The sequence below is a fragment of the Hypanus sabinus genome, chromosome 5, assembly GCF_030144855.1.
Source record: "Hypanus sabinus isolate sHypSab1 chromosome 5, sHypSab1.hap1, whole genome shotgun sequence".
NCBI classification, from domain to species: domain Eukaryota; kingdom Metazoa; phylum Chordata; class Chondrichthyes; order Myliobatiformes; family Dasyatidae; genus Hypanus; species Hypanus sabinus.
In genome coordinates this window covers 176,826,478-176,844,446 of record NC_082710.1, presented here as the reverse complement: position 1 = coordinate 176,844,446, position 17,969 = coordinate 176,826,478, and the positions used below count along the sequence as shown (strand labels likewise).

The 17,969-nt window shown below is 43.0% G+C and overlaps 1 protein-coding gene across 2 annotated transcripts in view; it reads left to right on the top strand.

Annotated features, from left to right (window-relative positions):
* LOC132394656 (butyrophilin subfamily 1 member A1-like) overlaps nt 1–17,969 on the top strand; it is an 88,284-nt gene that overhangs the window by 21,185 nt on the left and 49,130 nt on the right. For both annotated transcript variants that reach the window (XM_059971018.1, XM_059971017.1), the window contains one exon: nt 16,872–17,150. In XM_059971018.1, the coding sequence (XP_059827001.1) occupies nt 16,872–17,150 (279 nt within the window). The remainder of the gene's footprint in view (nt 1–16,871; nt 17,151–17,969) is intronic.

Sequence of the window (17,969 nt, the reverse complement as noted above, 5' to 3'; positions counted from 1 at the left end):
CCAATCGAGAAAGGAAACCTATTCTAATAGCACACCCCCCACCTGCAAAGCCCAAAAAACAGCAACTAATAAGCTGATCGCATGCTAACTAATAACCCTTGATCCTATCCTCCATTTTGCAGCTACGCATATTAAAATTGAAATACTCATCCCCCCACAATTTAGCCACAATAAAAAAGACAAACAAATTACAAATATTGCAATGTTATGTCTAACAATAATAAAAATGTAACTGGTGACGGCCATCTTAAATTCATCTAAAGTATATTAATCACATACTCAGAGAAAAGTGAATCCAAGCAAATAAAATTAAAACTAAAGTTCTTTCTTTCAAAAGAACTTACAAGTCATACAGAAAATTAGATGAATATATATCTATCAAACCTAAAACTATATTAATATTGGGACAAACAAAAGAATAGAAAAAATAATTCAAGCCAGGTCCTATACGGACCTCTATAATATAATACTGTAAAAGTCCCCTACAAAGCAATTATGAATATATACTAATTATTAACAAATAAAGAGAAAAATTAAATCAGCCAAGTCCCATATGGACTTTCAAAAAGTGTAGAATAGACTTTGCTCAGAGCATCTCTAAACATCTGATACATCAGAGTTACCAATTCAGGTTACATTCGGCTTAGCTTGGAGATTTTTAATACACTGCCAGCCCTCATCAGGGGAGTAGATCCTCTGTGGCTGAGAATCAGCAGGAAAGATTATCAGCCACGCTGGGGACCGAAGGGATGGATGGAGATTTTTCTTATACATTTCACTCATGACTTCTCTATTTCCTTCTTTCGGCAAAAATCTCAGGGGGAAAATCTTCAACTATACGGATCATTCGGGAGGCAGAGGCAGAGATAGATAGGAGTTATCAAGAGGTAGTCACACCAAAAAAACCAAGAAGAAGGCAGATGGGTGACGGTCCAGAGAGGCAGGGGGAGCAGGCAGAGAGAGCAGAGCACCCCTGCGGCCATTCCCATTAACAATAAGTATACCGTACTGGATACTGTTGATGGGGATGACCTACCAGGAATGAGTTGTAGTGGTCCTGCCTCTGGCACAGAGGTTGAATCCTCAACTAGAAAGGGGAGGAGGGAAGAGAAGAGAGCGATAGTTTTAGGGGATTCTATAGTCAGGGGGGCAGATAGGAGATTTTGTGGGGCAGATCGGGAGTCTCGGATGGTATGTTGCCTCCCTGGTGCCAGGGTCTGGGACATCTCAGATCGGGTGCAGGCTATTCTTGAGAACGAGGGCATGAACCCAGATGTAATGGTCCATGTAGGGACCAATGATGTAGGTAAGGTGAGTGAGGGGGTCCTGCTTAGAGAGTTCAGGGAGTTAGGAGTGAAGCTGAAAGGCAGGACCTCCAGGGTGACAATCTCGGGATTGCTACCTGTGCCACGTGCGAGTGAGGCGAAGAATAGAATGATTATGCACATTAATACGAGGCTGAGAGCATGGTGCAGGAAGGAAGGGTTCAGGTTTTTGGATAATTGGTCTTTGTTCCAGGGACATTGGGATCTGTTTCGAAGGGACGGTCTACATCCGAACCGGAGGGGTACTAACATTCTTGCAGGAGTGTTTGCCAGTGCTGCTCGGGGGGGTTTAAACTAGATGCGCAGGGGGCAGGGATCCAGATCCAGAGGGTTGGTCAGAAGGAGCATGGGATTAAATGTGTAGAAGGTTTGGGTGATCTTGAGAAGGTCATCAAAATTCAGGGTGCAATTAGCCCGATGGAAGTTCAAGAAGCTGGGTTAGGTACAGTAGACAGTGTTTTAAGCAAAGAGAGGAGGAATGGGCTCAGAATTCTATACTTGAATGCGCGCAGTGTCAGAAATAAGACAGATGAGCTTGAAGCTCAGATGAAAATGGGGAACTACGATATTGTTGGGATAACGGAGACATGGCTGCAAGGGGATCAGGCCTGGGAATTGAGAGTACCAGGGTATACGTGCTATTGTAGAGACAGAAATATGGGAAGAGGGGGTGGGGTGGCCCTGTTGGTGAGGAATGAGATTCAGTCCTTAGCAAGAGGTGACTTGGGAACAGGGGAAGTAGTCTGTGTAATTGAGCTGAGGAACAGGAAGGGTAAAAAGACCCTAATGGGTGTTGTGTGCAGGCCCCCAAACAGTAGCGTGGATATTGGGTACATTGATTAGGGAGTTAACATTGGCATGTGCTAAAGGTAATGCAATCGTTATGGGAGATTTCAACATGCAGGTGAACTGGGAGAATCAGGTAGGTGCAGGACCCCAGGATAGGGAGTTTGTGTAGTGTCTAAGAGATGTATTCTTGGAACAGCTTGTGCTTGAGCCAACCAGGAACGAGGCTATTTTGGACTTGGTGATGTGTAATGAACAGGAATTGATAAGTGATCTTGAAGTAAAGGAGCCATTAGGAAGTAGTGATCATAACATGATAAGTTTTTATCTACAATTTGAGAGGGATAAGGGCAGATCAGAGGTGTCAGTGTTGCAATTAAATAAAGAAGACTACGGAGCCATGAGGGAAGAGCTGGCCAAAGTTAAATGTGCGAATGCCCTGGCAGGAAAGACAGTGGATCAGCAGTGGCAGATATTCTTGGGCATAATACAAAAGATGCAAAAGCAGTTCATTCCAATGAGAAGGAAGGATTCAAAGAGGGGGAAGGGGCCACAGTGGTTGACAAAGGAAGTCAGAGATTGTATAGCATTAAAGAAAAAGAAGTATGACAGGGCTAAGATGAGTGGGAATACAGATGATTGGGAAAGTTTTAAGGAACAGCAGATCTTAACTAAAAAAGCAATACAGAGAGAAAAAATCAGGTATGAGCTCAGTCTAGCCAGGAATATAAAAGGGGATAGCAAAAGCTTTTTTAGCTATGTGAAGAGAAAGAAGATAGTTAAGAACAATGTTGGCCCCTTGAAGAATGAATTGGGAGAAATTGTTATGGGAAACAGGGAAATGGCAACAGAATTTAAAGCGTATTTTAGATCTGTCTTCACCAGGGAGGACACAAGCAATCTCCCAGATGGGGACAAGGCAGGGACTGGGTATTGATAGTGAATGATCAGCCATGATCTCAGAATGGCGGTGCAGACTCGAGGGGTCGAATGGTCTACTTCTGCACCTATTGTCTATACGAATTTCTGTTGATTTAAAGATGAACTTTCGCTTTCTTCTGGCCTCTCGAAGTATGGCTTCTTTGGTTGTATAATAACGCAAACAAAGCACGATTGGCCGAGGGTGTAATTCAGATGAACATGGAAATCCTGGAATTCTGTGGAGTCTATTGAGTAAAGGGCTTGCTTCAAGGGTCTCACTAAAAAGCGAGTACAGCATATCTGAGAAGAACTTTAACAGGTCACCAGCTTCAGTATTTTCATTAATTTTCTTTTCCATCGAAGACATCTTCACTTCTTGATCTTTAATAATTTGCCTGAATTGTTCGTGTTCATTCTTGATTCGATGTGTAGTCTGCTTGAGCATCTGAAATTGAAAGTCCAAATTCTTCAAAGATTCTTGGACATTAAAAATAGATTTTTCATGCTTCCAGTTGTTATCCATCAGCTTATTAATCTTAGTATTGAGTGATCCAAATTCAAACTTCATATCTTGTAATGAAGAGAATATTCCTGCTAAAGTAACAGGTTCCTCCATTTTCTTTATTTGCTCAGTTTGTTCCATTTCGGGAAAAGTCTTGCTGCTTCTCAGTTCAATACCAGATCGACTTCCGGCCATCGTAATTAAATCATAAATCCTTCAACAAAATTAATAAATCATCAGACTTGAAAGGAATCTGTCAGTGGGATGTACAACATATAAAAAAGTGGAGCCGCTGTAAAACGCGTCTCACTCCATGCGCTGCGGAGTCCCCTAGGAGGACACTTATACAGGCTGTTTAACCCCTTTCGCCTTCTTGATTATCACCCTGTGCCCTACACCTTGGTTGTAACTACCTCGCTAATTATCCTATCTATCACCCCCTCAGCCTCCCAAATGATCCAGAGTTCATCCAGTTGCAGCTCCAACTCCTTAACACGGAGTGTTAGAATCAACAGCTGGATGCACTTCTCATAGTTGTAGTCGTCAGGGACACTGCAGGTCTCCCTGTCTTTTCACATCCTGTAAGTGGAACATTCAACTATCCTGCCTGGCATCCCTGATTTTCTATCTGAACAAATATAAAGAAGGAAAAACAACAACAAACTGGGGAAATAATACCTACAGTTTTTAGCTTTCTCTCACTCAAGCCTCTCCTCAGTGAAGCAAGGAAGAGCTGAAGCATCAAAATCCCAATTCTATCTCCCTCCACTCCACCGACGGTCATTCCAACAATGGCTGCTCCACTTGCCTCTGCCTTACTTTAGTTTCTTTCTGTCAATCAATCCCAGTGATTGGGCACTGTGCTGCTGTAAGCTCCAAACTGCCACGTGTCACTGTCTCTTGGTGAGCCTGAGTGAACCTCCCCTTCTCAGGCTTCGATCTCTGTGATGGAGGCTGCTCAAAGTTCCAGGAGGCAGGTAGGGAGGTGACTGTCAGGAGAGGGAAAGGGAGTAGACAGACAGTGCAGAGTAACCCTGCGGCCATTCCCCTCAATAACTAGTATACCACTCTGACTGGTGTTGGGAGAATGACACAGTGAGCAGGGCTCTGGTGCTGAGTCTGGTTCTGGGACTCAGAAGGGGAGGGGGTAGAGGATGAGTACAGTAGTGATAGGGGATTAGGGCTGAGGATGGTGCAGTTGCTATACAAACAAAGGCATTTGTAATAAAATTTCCGGAAGGACAGACAGATAATAGGGCAAAATTTCAGTCAGTGCGATGAGTTGCAGTGTAACAGAAGTCGAAATTGAAAAGGATTATGAATACTGGACTGATGGAGTTATTTCTGAATGCATGGTATATGAAATAGTTTTTTGAACCTTTCATAAGCTCTTCTTTTCTTCTTGACTAGATTTACAACAGCCTTTCTCCAAAATCCTTTTCCGTAGTGAATACTGAAGCAAAGTATTCATTAAGCGGCTCTGTTATCTCCTCCAGTTTCATACATACTTTTCCACTGTCACATTTGATAGGTCCTATTCACTCACATCTTATCCTCTCGCTCTTCACAGACTTCTAGAATGCCTTGGGGTTTTTCTTAATCCTGCCTGCCAAGGCCTTCTCATGGCCCCTTCTGGCTCTCCTAATTTCATTCTTCAGCTCCTTCCTCCTGGCCTTATAATCTTCTAGATCTCTAACATTACCTAGTTTTTTGAGCGTTTCGTACACCACGGTTCCTGTACCTTACCATCCTTTCCATATCATTGGAATGTACCTATGCAGAACTCCACGCAAATATCCCCTGAATATTTGCCACATTTCTTCTGTATGTTTGTATGTTTCCCTAAGTACATCTGTTTCCAATTTATGGTTCCAAGTTCCTGTCTGATAGCCTTATATTTCCCCTTACTCCAATTAAACATTTCGCTAACTTGTCTGTTCCTATCCCTCTCTGATGTGATGGTAAAAGAGATAGAATTGTGATCACTATCTTCAAAATGCTCTCCCACTGAGAGATCTGACACCTGACCAGGTTCATTTCCCAATACCAGATCAAATACAGCCTCTCCTCTCGTCGGCTTATCTACATATTGTGTCAAGAAACTTTCCTGAACACACCTAACAAACTCTACCCCATCTAAACCCCTCGCTCTAGGGAGATGCCAATCAATATTTGGGAAATTAAAATCTCCCATCACAACAACCCTGTTGTTATTACACCTTTGCAGAATCTGTCTCCCTACCTGCTCCTCGATGTCCCTGTTACTATTGGGTGGTCTGTAAAAGTAGAGTTATTGACCCCTTCCTATTCCTAACTTCCACCCAGAGAGATTCCATAGACAATCCCTCCATGACTTCCTCCTTTTCTACAGCCATGACACTATCTCTGATCAACAGTGCCACGCCCTCCCCTCTTTTGCCCCCCTCCCTGTCCTTTCTCAAACATCTAAAACCTGGCACTTGAAGTAGCTTTCCTGCCCCTGCAGCATCCAAGTCTCTGCAACGGCCACAACATCATAGCTCCAAGTGCTGATCCACGCTCTAAGCTCATCCGCTTTATTCATAATACTCCTCGCATTAAAATAGACACATCTCAAACCATCGGTCCGAGTGCGTCCCTTCTCTATCATCTGCCTATCCTCCCTTTCATACTGACTCCAAGCTTTCTCTATTTGTCAGCCAACCTCCCTTTCCTCTGTCACTTCAGTTCGGTTCCCAACCCCAGCAATTCTAGTTTAAACTCTCCCCAATAGCCTTCGCAAACCTCCCCACCAGGATATTGGTCCCTCTGGGATTCAAGTGTAACCCGTCCTTTTTGTACTGGTCACACCTGCCCAAAAGAGGTCCCAATAATCCAGAACCCTGAATCCCTGTCCCCTGCTCCAATCCCTCAGCCATTCATTTATCCTCCACCTCGTTCTATTCCTATACTCACTGTCACATGGCACAGGCAGTAATCCCGAGATTACTACCTTTGAGGTCCGGCTTCTCAACTTCCTTCCTAACTCCCTGTAGTCTGTTTTCAGAACCACCTCCCTTTTTGCTACCTATGTCATTGGTACCAATGTGTACTACGACCTCTGGATGTTCTCATTCCAACTTCAGGATATCATGGACGTGATCAGAAACATTCGGGATCCTGGTGCCTGGAAGGCAAACTAGAATCCGCGTATCTTTCCTGTGTCCAGAGAATCGTCTGTCTGACCCCTGATCTATAGAGTCCCCTATCACTGCTGCATCTTCTTCCTTTCCCTACCCTCCTGAGACACAGGGCCTGACTCTGTGCCAGAGGCACGGCCACTGTCACATCCACCATGTAGGCTGTCTCCCCCAACAGTACTCAAGCAGGAGTATTTATTGTTAAGTGGTACAGCCACAGGGCTACTCTCTAGCATCTGCTTCTTGCCCTTCCCTCTCCTGACTGTTACCCAGCTATCTGTCTCCCCAGGCCCCGGAGTGACTACCTGCCTATAGCTCTTCTCTAACACCTCCTCACTCTCCCTGACCAGACGAAGGTCATCGAGCTGCATCTCCAGTCCCCTAACACGGTCCCTAAGGAAGTGCAGCTCGACGCACCTGGTGCAGATGTGGCCAGGACCTCCCACATCTGACACAAAGCACAGAAAACCAGTCTCACACACATACTTCCTGTCTGTATTCTACAGATAACCTACCTCGCCTCGACCCTTTACTGCCACAGCCCCATTGAGCCAAAGCCTTCCGACTCTGATGCCCGCTTCTCCAACACCTGCTGTATAAATCTGTCTCGACTTTCTCACTGGCTGACCTCCACGCGCTTGCACAGTCACGTCCCGTTCAAACCGCTGAAGGAATAACAAGGCTGATGAGCCTTGAGCATGGGTCAGTACATGGAACTACAATGTTGTGGCCGTCACAGAGACAGAGACTTGGCTGTCACCAGGGCAAGAATGGTTGCTGGATGTTCCAGTGTTTAGATATTTCAAAAGGGGCAGGGGTGGTAAATGAAGTGGGGGAGTGGCATTGCTAATTAGAGAGAGTATCACAGCTGCAGAGAGGGAGGGTGTCATGGAGGGATTGTCTACTGAGTCAGTGAGGGGGGAGGTTTGAAACAGGAAGGGAGCAATCCCTCTATTTGGAGCATACTATACACCCTCAAAAAGCAACAAAGACACTGGGGAACAGATCGGGAGGCAGATTTTTAAATGGTTGAAATATAACAGGGTTGTTGTCATGGGAACGTCAATTGCTTAACATTGATTGACCTAGTGCAAGAGGATTAGATGAGTGAATTTGTTAGATGTATCCAGGAAGTTTTAGTGCACGGTCTATGAACAGGCTGACTAGAGACACTCGCTGAGGAGGGAGCTCAGGGAATTTGGTTGATTGTTGAGATGAAGGGCTTGTCTTCTGAGGAAAGATTGATCAGGTTGGGCCATGGTCCCTGGAAAATGAGAATAATTGGCAGTGAAACAAGACTCTGAGGTAAGAGGACCAAATCACAAACGAGAAAATCTGCAGATACTTGAAATCCAAGCAACACACGCAAAGTGCTGGAGGATAGCAGGCCAGGCAGCATCTATGGGAAAAAGTACAGTCGACGTTTTGGGTGAGGCTGTGCAGAGCTTTGTTCTCGTTATCTAAAACAAGGTATACTCACAGTGTAGTCTGTCCAAAAGTTTGGTAGCTTACCAGATTAATAACTGTGAGAGTTATCACAGCAGGAAAGATCAGATAATTTAGTTACTTTTTCCCTTGCAGTTTAGAAAACAGTGATTGAACTTGTCTGTTCAACCAATGTCCCAACTGGCTTCACAGGGCTGATACAGAGGTTTCCATCAGATAACGGAAAGTACAGCACCGAACAGACTCTTTGGCCAACAATATCAGTGGCAACCAAAATGCCTAATACAACCAATCCCATGTAATTGCATGTGATTCATATTCCCCATTCCCTGCTTGTTCTTTCTCCTGTTTGAATATATTTTAGACATTTTGTTTGTACCCACTCCTCTCAGTTACCTTGCGACACACTCCAGACAATTTCCTCCTTCACCCTAATCCCATGTCCTCTAGTACTTGAGATTTCCAGCTGGGAGGAGAGAGCTCCAAGCCACCTTTATCACCCTATTTACCTGCATTGCCACTTGCAGGGTGCGGTGAACTTGCACCATAAGATTGCTCTGTATATCAATGCTTTTGAAAACATGGAATAGTACAGCCTAGGAATGAGATTTTTTACTCTCAGTGTCAATGTGGAATTAAGCTAATCCCTTCCACCTGTACATGATCCACATCGCTTCATTCCCTGCACATTCATACGTCTGTCTGAAAGTCTCTTGGATGCCACTGTTCTAACTGCTGACAACACTCCCTACCAGTCTATTTCAGTCACATGCTGCTCTCTGTTAAAAAAAATGTCCTGCATATCCCTTTAATCTTTTTCCTCTCACTATTTGACGTTTCTACTGAGAGGACAAGAATCTGACTGCCTTCCTTATCTATGCCTCTCATAACTTTTTAAACCTCTGTCAGGCATCCCTCCAGCCTATGAAACTCCAAAGAAAGCAATCCAAGTGCGTATAACCTCTCGTTATAGTTCATACTTCCTTACCCCGGCAATAGGTACGTTTAATGTCAAAGAAATGTATGCAATATACAGCATGAAATTCATTTTCTTTGCAAACAACCACAAAAACAGAGAAGTGCCCCAAAGAACGAATAACAGTTAAATGTTAGAACCCCTATGCCCCCCCCAGATCCCCCCTCCCATGCACAATCAGCAGCAAATCAACGACCATCCCCCCTCCCCACCATCAAAAAGGCATCGGCAACCCCACCGAGCACTCAAGTGTGTAGCAAAGTGTCAATAAAGACACAGACTTGCAGTACCCCAGAGACTGCTCGTTCACCCGGTATTCGACATAACACAGGCTCTCCCTCCCTAAAAAGAGAAAAAGAGGTATCCCTGTTTCACAGTGAGAGGGGAGATATTACAGAACAACTCACCGATTTATGGTGTTAAAAGTCTGTTGTGTTGCTTTTTCTGAGCTCTGTGCCCAAAGAACTCAGGTCTCTGGTCACACAGCCAGCTCGCGGCTTTCGATCTTCCATCTCCCACAACACACCAGGCGGCAGCACTAACTTTGAGTCCGCCCGCCTCCAGAGCCTCAAAGATCTGACACCTTGAAGGCGCGCTACTCTTCTAGGCCGCGTCCTTGGCATATCGCTCTCTTCTCCTCGTAGCTCATACCTTCTAATCCAGGCAGCATCCTGTTACCCCTCTTCCACATCCTCTCCAAAGACACCGCATCCTTCCTGTAATGGGGCAGGCAGAATAGCACATCAAATTCGAAGTACTGCTGAGACAAAGTTTTACAAACTAACACCACCTCCTCCTCCATCCTCGTCGTCCTCCTCCTCCTTTTAATGGCAGTTGGCAGTCTAACTTAAAGGTGCATTCCCACCACCGACTGGACTGGAGTGTGGAATAGAAAGTTGGGAAATAAAACCCCTTAGTTCTTTATCAAATGAAAACTAAATGACACCAAAGAGCACTATTGTTTGTAAATAATGAAAGACAATATTGTGAATTAAATTCAATTCCATTACTTAGTAAAGTTTAGAAAAATGAAAAATTTCAAAAACCAAAGCTAGTCATGCAGCCTGCATTTGATTTCTTTCAATCTTCACATTGTAAAAGAATATGTTCTACTCTTGCATAGTGATAAAGCCTACACATCCCAGAGTGATGTTTTCCAACAAGATACAAGGAAGAATTAAGCATAGTATGCCCAATTCTAAGTCAGGTCAATATAATTCCTTCCCTTCTTGTTTTACCCGCTTCTCCCATCAATCCAACAGTTTGTTGTATTCTGTAATCATAACTTATGCCCATTATCCCATGTTTTGCCATAGTCCTCTATTCGTAATCCCACCAACCCCTGAGATTCTGATTTGTTCAGTGGAAGGTCTGTATCCACTTTTAACAGCTTTTTTGGCCAAACAATCAACCCACTCATTCCCCTCAACACCTCTATGCGCAGGGACCCATAAACACAAGACATGTAGACCAATGCTTTGAATATGAAATAAAGTTTGAAGAGCTTCCAGCAGTAAATCTGACCTACTGCTGGAATGAGCTGTTATAAGAAAAAGAATCTGAACAAATTATAACTTTACAAGGACAAATTTCCTCCACCCACTCTTAGCCACACAGCCAGAATCAAGTACAGATCTCATTAAGTTTAATAGAGCTGTATCATGACTTCCTGACTCCTGTACTGTATGCCCCTAGTGATGAAGGCAGGCATTTCATACACACCTTTTTTTGCCACACAATCTATTAGCATTGCCACCATCAGGAAGATTGGACTTGGACCCAAAATTCCTCTGTACATCAATGCCAATAACTGTATCCTTTCCACTTGCACTTGACCTTCCAAAGTGCAACACCTCACTTCTTCAGATGAAACTCTATTTGCCTTTGGTCCGCTCAGATCTCCAAATGATCTGTGTCTTACTCTATCCTTTGACAACTTACTTCACTACCCACAATTCAATTCAACCAATATTTGCATTGTCTGCAAAGTTGCCAACTCACCTGTCTACAACTTTGTCTCAGTCATTTATATGTTGTATATATACTGTGTGTAGAATTCCCCATGGATCCTGTGCATCTCAGAATGATCCAAGGTTCATTTACTATCAAAGTTCACACTCTGAAATTCTTCTTCTCCGATTAGCCATGAAGCCACGAAAGAAAAGAAAGGTGACATGATCTTCAAACCCCAAATCCCCCCTCCCACACAAAAGAAGCAAACAGGAACAGAATAAGCACATTAACCTCCAAATCCCTCCTCCCACACAATAAAGAACAAAATGGGAACAGGCACTTCAACCCCAAAATCCCCCTCCCTAAAAAAAAAGAGCAAGATCAGGTAAAAAACACAGAATATTAAAAAGCTATAGGAATAAAAAAAGAATTCTAGTCCAAGTCCACATCCAAAACACAGAAAACTTGGGTAACACTCTCCAGGCAAAGCGGCAGGCCTTTCCCTCTCTGGTAGCGAGCGATTAAAATACAGGCAGCCGGTGCTCACCCTCCACATTCCCCTCAATCTGAATCATCGGGATCAACCCACCATGAGAGGCCATTCAGTTTCCTTACTGAAGCCCATGTAGTCAACATCCACTGCTCCAGTTATAAATCACCTTCTTCACCTCCTGAAAAACCTCAATAAAGTTTGCAAGACATACCCTTCTCCACACAAAGCCATCCAGATGCGAGCAAATCGAATCCCAGAGAATACTCTCCAATCACTTCTCCATCACTGGTGTAAAATCCATCGGCTATCATGGATTCGTTCTTGAACTATGGAACAACATTCACTATCTCCAATTCTCCAGCATTCTACCATTACCCTCTGTCTTCCGTGGGAGTTTTGTCAAAATGCCAGAAATCCCAGAAAATCCCAGAAATTTCCTCTCTTGCCTCTCTCAGTTACTGGTGGTGATGAATCAGTATATGGAGGGAAATTGAAAATTAGACTGAGTGGTGTCATAGCAACAACCTCTCACTCAATGTCAGCAAGACCAAAGAACTGATGGTAGAATTCAGAAGAGGGAAAACAGAGGTCCATGAGCCAGTCCTCATTGGTGGATCAGAGGTGAGAAGGTTAGCAACTTTAAATTCCGGGTTGTTACTATTCCAGAGGACATGTCCTGGACCAAGCAAGCAAATGTGTTTGTGAAGAAAGCATGGCAGTGCCTTTACTTCCTTAGGAGCCTGCTGAGATTCAGCATGACAGCAGAATCAGGTTTATTATCACCAGCATGTGACGTGAAATTTGTTAACTTAGTAGCAGCAGTTCAATGCAATACATAATCTAGCAGAGAGAGAAAAAAATAAAATAAAATAAATCATAATAATAAATAAACAAGTAAATCAATTACGTATGTTGAATAGAATACATCGAAAATTTTAACAGAAGTTTATAGTTGTATGGCAGGAAATGTATTGACTGGCAGCAACACGGCCTGATGTGGGAACACCAGTGCCTTTGAACAGAAACTCCTGTGAAAGTAGTGGATTTGGCACAGTGTATCATGGGTAAAGCCCTCCTAACCATTGAGCGCATCTACATGAAACACCTTCATGTAACAGCAGCATCCATCATCAGAGATCCTCATCGCCCAGGCCATGCTCTTTTCTCACTGCTGCCATCAGGTAGAAGGTACAAGAGCCTCAGGACTCACACTACCGGGTTCAAGAACAGTTACCAGCCCTCACCCATCAGACTCTTGAACAAAAGGGGATAACTACACTCATTTGCCCATCCAGTGAAATGTTCCCACAACCAATAATATTTCCTTGGATTGTTTTTGTTATTTCATATTATTGATTGCTACTTATATAATTTTGCATTTGCACATTTTGTTGTCTTCTGCACTCCACTGGATCTTTCATTGATCCGGTTACAGTTACAGTTCTGCAGGTTTGCTGAGTACGTCCGAAGGAAAATGAATCTCAGGGCCTGTATACGTACTCTGATAATAACATTTACTTTGAACTTTGTATAGATCAGAAACAGAATCAGGTTTATTATCACCAGCACGTGTCGTGAGATTTGTTAACTTAGCAGCAGCAGTTCATTGCAATACATAATATAGAAGCAGAGAAAAGAGAATCAATCAATCAGTTAGAATACACCGTATGTTTATCGAATAGATGAAAATCATGCAAAAACAGAAATAATATATATTCAAAAAGTGAGCTAGTGTTCATGGGTCCAATGTACAGTTAGGAATCGAATGGCAAAGGGGAAGAAGCTGTTCCTCAATCACTGAGTGTGTGCCTTCAGGCCTCTGTACCTCCTACCTGATGGTAACAGTGAGGAAAGGGCATACCCTGGGTGCTGGAGGTCCTTAATAAAGGACGCTGCCTTTCTGAGACACTGCTCCTTGAAGATGTCCTTCCTGGGTACTTTGTGGACTAGTACCCAAGATGGAGCCAACTAAATTTACAATCTTCTGCAGCTTCTTTCAGTCCTGTCAGTAACCCCCCATACCAGACAGTGATGCAGCCTGTCAGAATGCTCTCCACAGTATATCTACAAAAGTTTTTGAGTGTTTTTGTTGACAGATTATTAAAAAACTATAGGACTGAAAAAAAATTCTAGTCCAAGTCCACATCCAAAGCACAGAAAACTTTGGCAACACTCTCCAGGCAAAGCGGCAGGCCTTTCCCTCCCTGGCAGCGAGTGAATAAAAGACAGGCAGCCGGTGTTCACCCTCCACTTTCACCTCAATCTGAATCATCGGGATCAACCCACCATGAGAGGCCGTTCAGTTTCCTTACTGAAGCCCATGTAGTCAACATCCACTGCTCCACTGTTATAAATCAACTTCATCTCCTCAAAAACCTCAGTCAAATTTGCAAGACATAACAAGTACTGCACACAAAGCTGTCCAAATGTGAGCAAATCGAATCCCAAAGAATACTCTCCAATCGCTTGTCCATCACTGATGTAAAGTCTGTGGGCTATGACTCCTAGATTATTTCCTTCATGAAATATGGAACAACATTCGCTTTCTCCAGTTCTCCAGGAATTCATTTCTGGTCAGCATTCCACCATTACCCTCTGTGTTCTGTCGGCAAGACAGAGCAAAGAGTTTTGCCAAAATGCCAGGAATCCCAGAACATTGCTGAAATTTCCTGTGTTGCCTCTCTCTGTTACTGGTAGCATATGGAGGGAATTTGAAAATTTGGCTGAGTGGTGCCATAACTGCAACCTCTCACTCAATGTCAGCAAGACCAAGGAACTGATTGTAGACTTTAGGAGAGGGAAAACAGAGGTCCATGAGCCAGTCCTCATTGGTGAGTTAGACATGAGAGGGTTAGCAACTTCAAATTCCTGGGTGTTACTATTCCACAGGACCTTTTCTGGACCCAGCATGTAAGTGTAATTGCAAAGAAATCGCAGTAGTGCCTCTGCTTCCTTTGGAGCCTACAGAGATTCAGCATGACCTCAAAAATTTTGATGTCTATAGTTGAGTAGCGGAAAGTGTACTGACTGGCAGTAACACGACCTGATTTGATGTGGGATCACCAATGTCTTTGAACAGAAAATCCTACAAAAGAAAGTGGAGTTGGCCCAGTAAATCATGGGTAAAGCCCTCCCAAACATTGAGCACATCTACATGAAACACCATCATAGAACAGCAGTATCCATCGTCAGAGATCCTCACCACCCAAGCCATGCTCTTTTCTCACTGCTGCCATCAGATAGAAGGTACAAGAACCTCAGGACTCACACCACCAGGTTCAAGAACAGTTACAAGCCCTCAACCATCAGACTCTTGAACAAAAGGGGATAACTACACTCACTTGCCCATCCATTGAGATGTTCCCACAATCTCTCTTTAAAGATTGTTTGTGTTGTTTCATGTTCTCATTATTTATTGCTATTTATATGATTTTGCATTTGCACAGTTTCCTGCCTTCTGCACTCTACTGGATCTTCCATTGATCCTGTTCCAGCTACTATTCTGTAGGTTTGCTGAGTATCCCTGAAGGAAAATGAATCTCAGGGCTTCTGACATTAAAATTTACTTGTAACTTTGAACTTTGTATAAATCAGAATTAGGTTTATTATCATCGGCATGTGTCGTGAAATTTATTAACTTTGCAGTAGCAGTTCAATGCAATATAGAAGAAGGGGGAAAAATAAATCAATCAATTACAGAATATATATATTGAATAGATTAAAAATCATGCAAAAAAACAAATAATGTATATTAAAAAAAGTGAGGTAGTGTTCACGCATTCAATGTCCATTTAGGAATCAGATAGCAGAGGAGAAATAAGCTGTTCCTGAATTGCTGAGTGTGTGTCTGCAGGTTTCTCTACCTCCTATCTGATGGCAACAGTGAGAAAAGGACATGCCCTGGGTGCTGGAAGTCCTCAATAATGGACGCTGCCTTTCTGAGACACTGCTCCTTGAAGATGTCCTTCCTGGGTACTTTGTGGACTAGTACCCAAGATGGAGCCAACTAAATTTACAATCTTCTGCAGCTTCTTTCAGTCCTGTCAGTAACCCCCCATACCAGACAGTGATGCAGCCTGTCAGAATGCTCTCCGCAGTATATCTACAGACGTTTTTGAGTGTTTTTGTTGATATACCAAATCTCTTCAAATTCCTAATGATGTACAGTCACTGTCTTGCCTTCTTTATAACTCAATCGATATGTTGGGACCAGGTTAGATCCTCAGATATCTTGACACTCAGGAACTTGAAACTGCTCACTCTCTACATCTCTGATCCTTCTGTGAGGATTGGTATGTGTTCCTTCATCTTACCCTTCCTTAAGTTCACAATCAGCTCTTTTTTCTTACTGACGTTGAGTGCAAGGTTGTTGCTGTGACACCACTCCACTAATTAACATATCTCACTCCTGTACACTCTCATCTATGAACAATGGTTGTATCATCAGCAAATTTTTAGATGGTATTTGAGCAATGCCTTGCCACACAGTCAGGAGTATAGAGAGAGCAGAGCAGTGGGCTAAGCACACACCCCTGATTTACACCAGTGGTGATCGTCAGCGAGAATGAGATATTATCACTAATCCACACAGATTGTAGTCTTCCAGTTAGGAAGTTGAGGATCCAGTTGAAGAGGGAGGTACAGAGGCCCAGGTTCTGTAACTTCTCCGTCAGGATTGTGGGAATGATAGTGTTGAATGCTGTGTATAGTCAATAAACAGCATTGTGACATAGGTGTTTGTATTGTCCAGGTGGTCTAAGGCCGTGTGAAAAGCCATTGAGATTGCGTCTGACGTTGACCTATTGTGGCAAAAGATCCCACAGACCCTGGGGATTTATCCACTTTACTTCTCTTTGAAAGATTCAAAACAACCTTCTTCTTTATTTCAAAATGTCCTGGCACAGTAGGATTTCACAGAGTGATTTCACTATCTTCCATTATCTAATCCTCGGCGAACAACTTTTGTTACCCTTTTGCTTTTAACGTATGTAAAAAATGCCTTGGTATTTTCTTTAATCATAATTGCCAATGGCATTTCTTGTCCATTTTTACCCTCCTTATTCCTTGCTTGTGTACTTTCTAACGTTCTTTATATTCCTGAAACTTCCAGTCTGAATTCAGCCTCCAAATATTTAACATGTTTCATCAGGCAGCATCTGTGGAGAGAAAAACAGTTAACGTCTCAAGTTGATGAACTAGGAAAGGTTAGAAATCAATAAACGTGATTGCAAGCAGATTTAATACATGCTTTATGGATTCATGTTTCATTTTTCCTAATGACTATTATTTCTCCATTTGTCATTAACTACAGTTTTAGGGAGTGAACCTCGGATTCAGATGACGGGATACCATGGAGAGGGAATCCAGCTTGTGTGTAAATCCAGTGGATGGTATCCTGAGCCAGAGATCCTGTGGATCGGTGGGGATGGAAATGCATTAACAGAGGCTGAGACAAAGTACCACAGAGACTCGGGTCTTGTAAATGTTGAGAGCAGTGTTGGAGTAATGAGGCAATCGTCAGGCAAACTGAAGTGCATCATCAGGAGTGAACATTTGAAAATAGAACATACGGCAATTATTACAATATCAGGTTTGTAAATTATGATGTTTGATCGGTGAAGGAAAGAAGTGATCTAATTTCTACTGAAACCCTAACTGCCAAAGAATACTTTGCCTCCATAATGTCTTTGCCAAAATATTATGTCTGTTGAAGACAGTCCTTTGTATTTAAAGACAGTCCACTGTTACTGACAATTTTACTGTTTGTGCATCTTTTAAATCTGGCACACCATTAAAGTCCAATTGAATCCACAACTTGTCCATTTAGGATGGACATCAACACAGATATTTTCAATCCTTTGATACTCAGATGAAACATAAATTCCTTCTGAGTGGATACAACTTGGAACATTTCCAAAAACATTGGCATTACAAAACATTTCCCAAAGCATTAACATCTGCTTCATTGACCTACCTGTGAACTATTGGCATTGCTGTGCCCAAGATGAAAGTTCTGTGGATGTTGCAGCTATGGTCCGATTTAAAGAAAATCTATAAAAATAATCATCCAGATTACTACTGAAAACTTCTATAAGTTGGTCCAAGCTAATACAATCAGAGTGGAATTCCTAGCTGAATGATCAGAGTGGAAAAACCCCTCATAATTTTGTATACTTCTGCGAAATCTCCCCTCAATCATCTAAAAACATAGAAACATAGAAAATAGGTGTAGGAGTAGGCCATTTGGCCCTTTGAGCCTGCACCGCCATTCAGTATGATCATGGCTGATCATCCAACTCAGAACCCTGTACCTGCTTTCTCTCCATACCCCCGATCCCTTTAGCCACAAGGGCCATAGCTAACTTCCTCTTAAATATAGCCAATGAACCGGCCTCAAATGTTGCCTGTG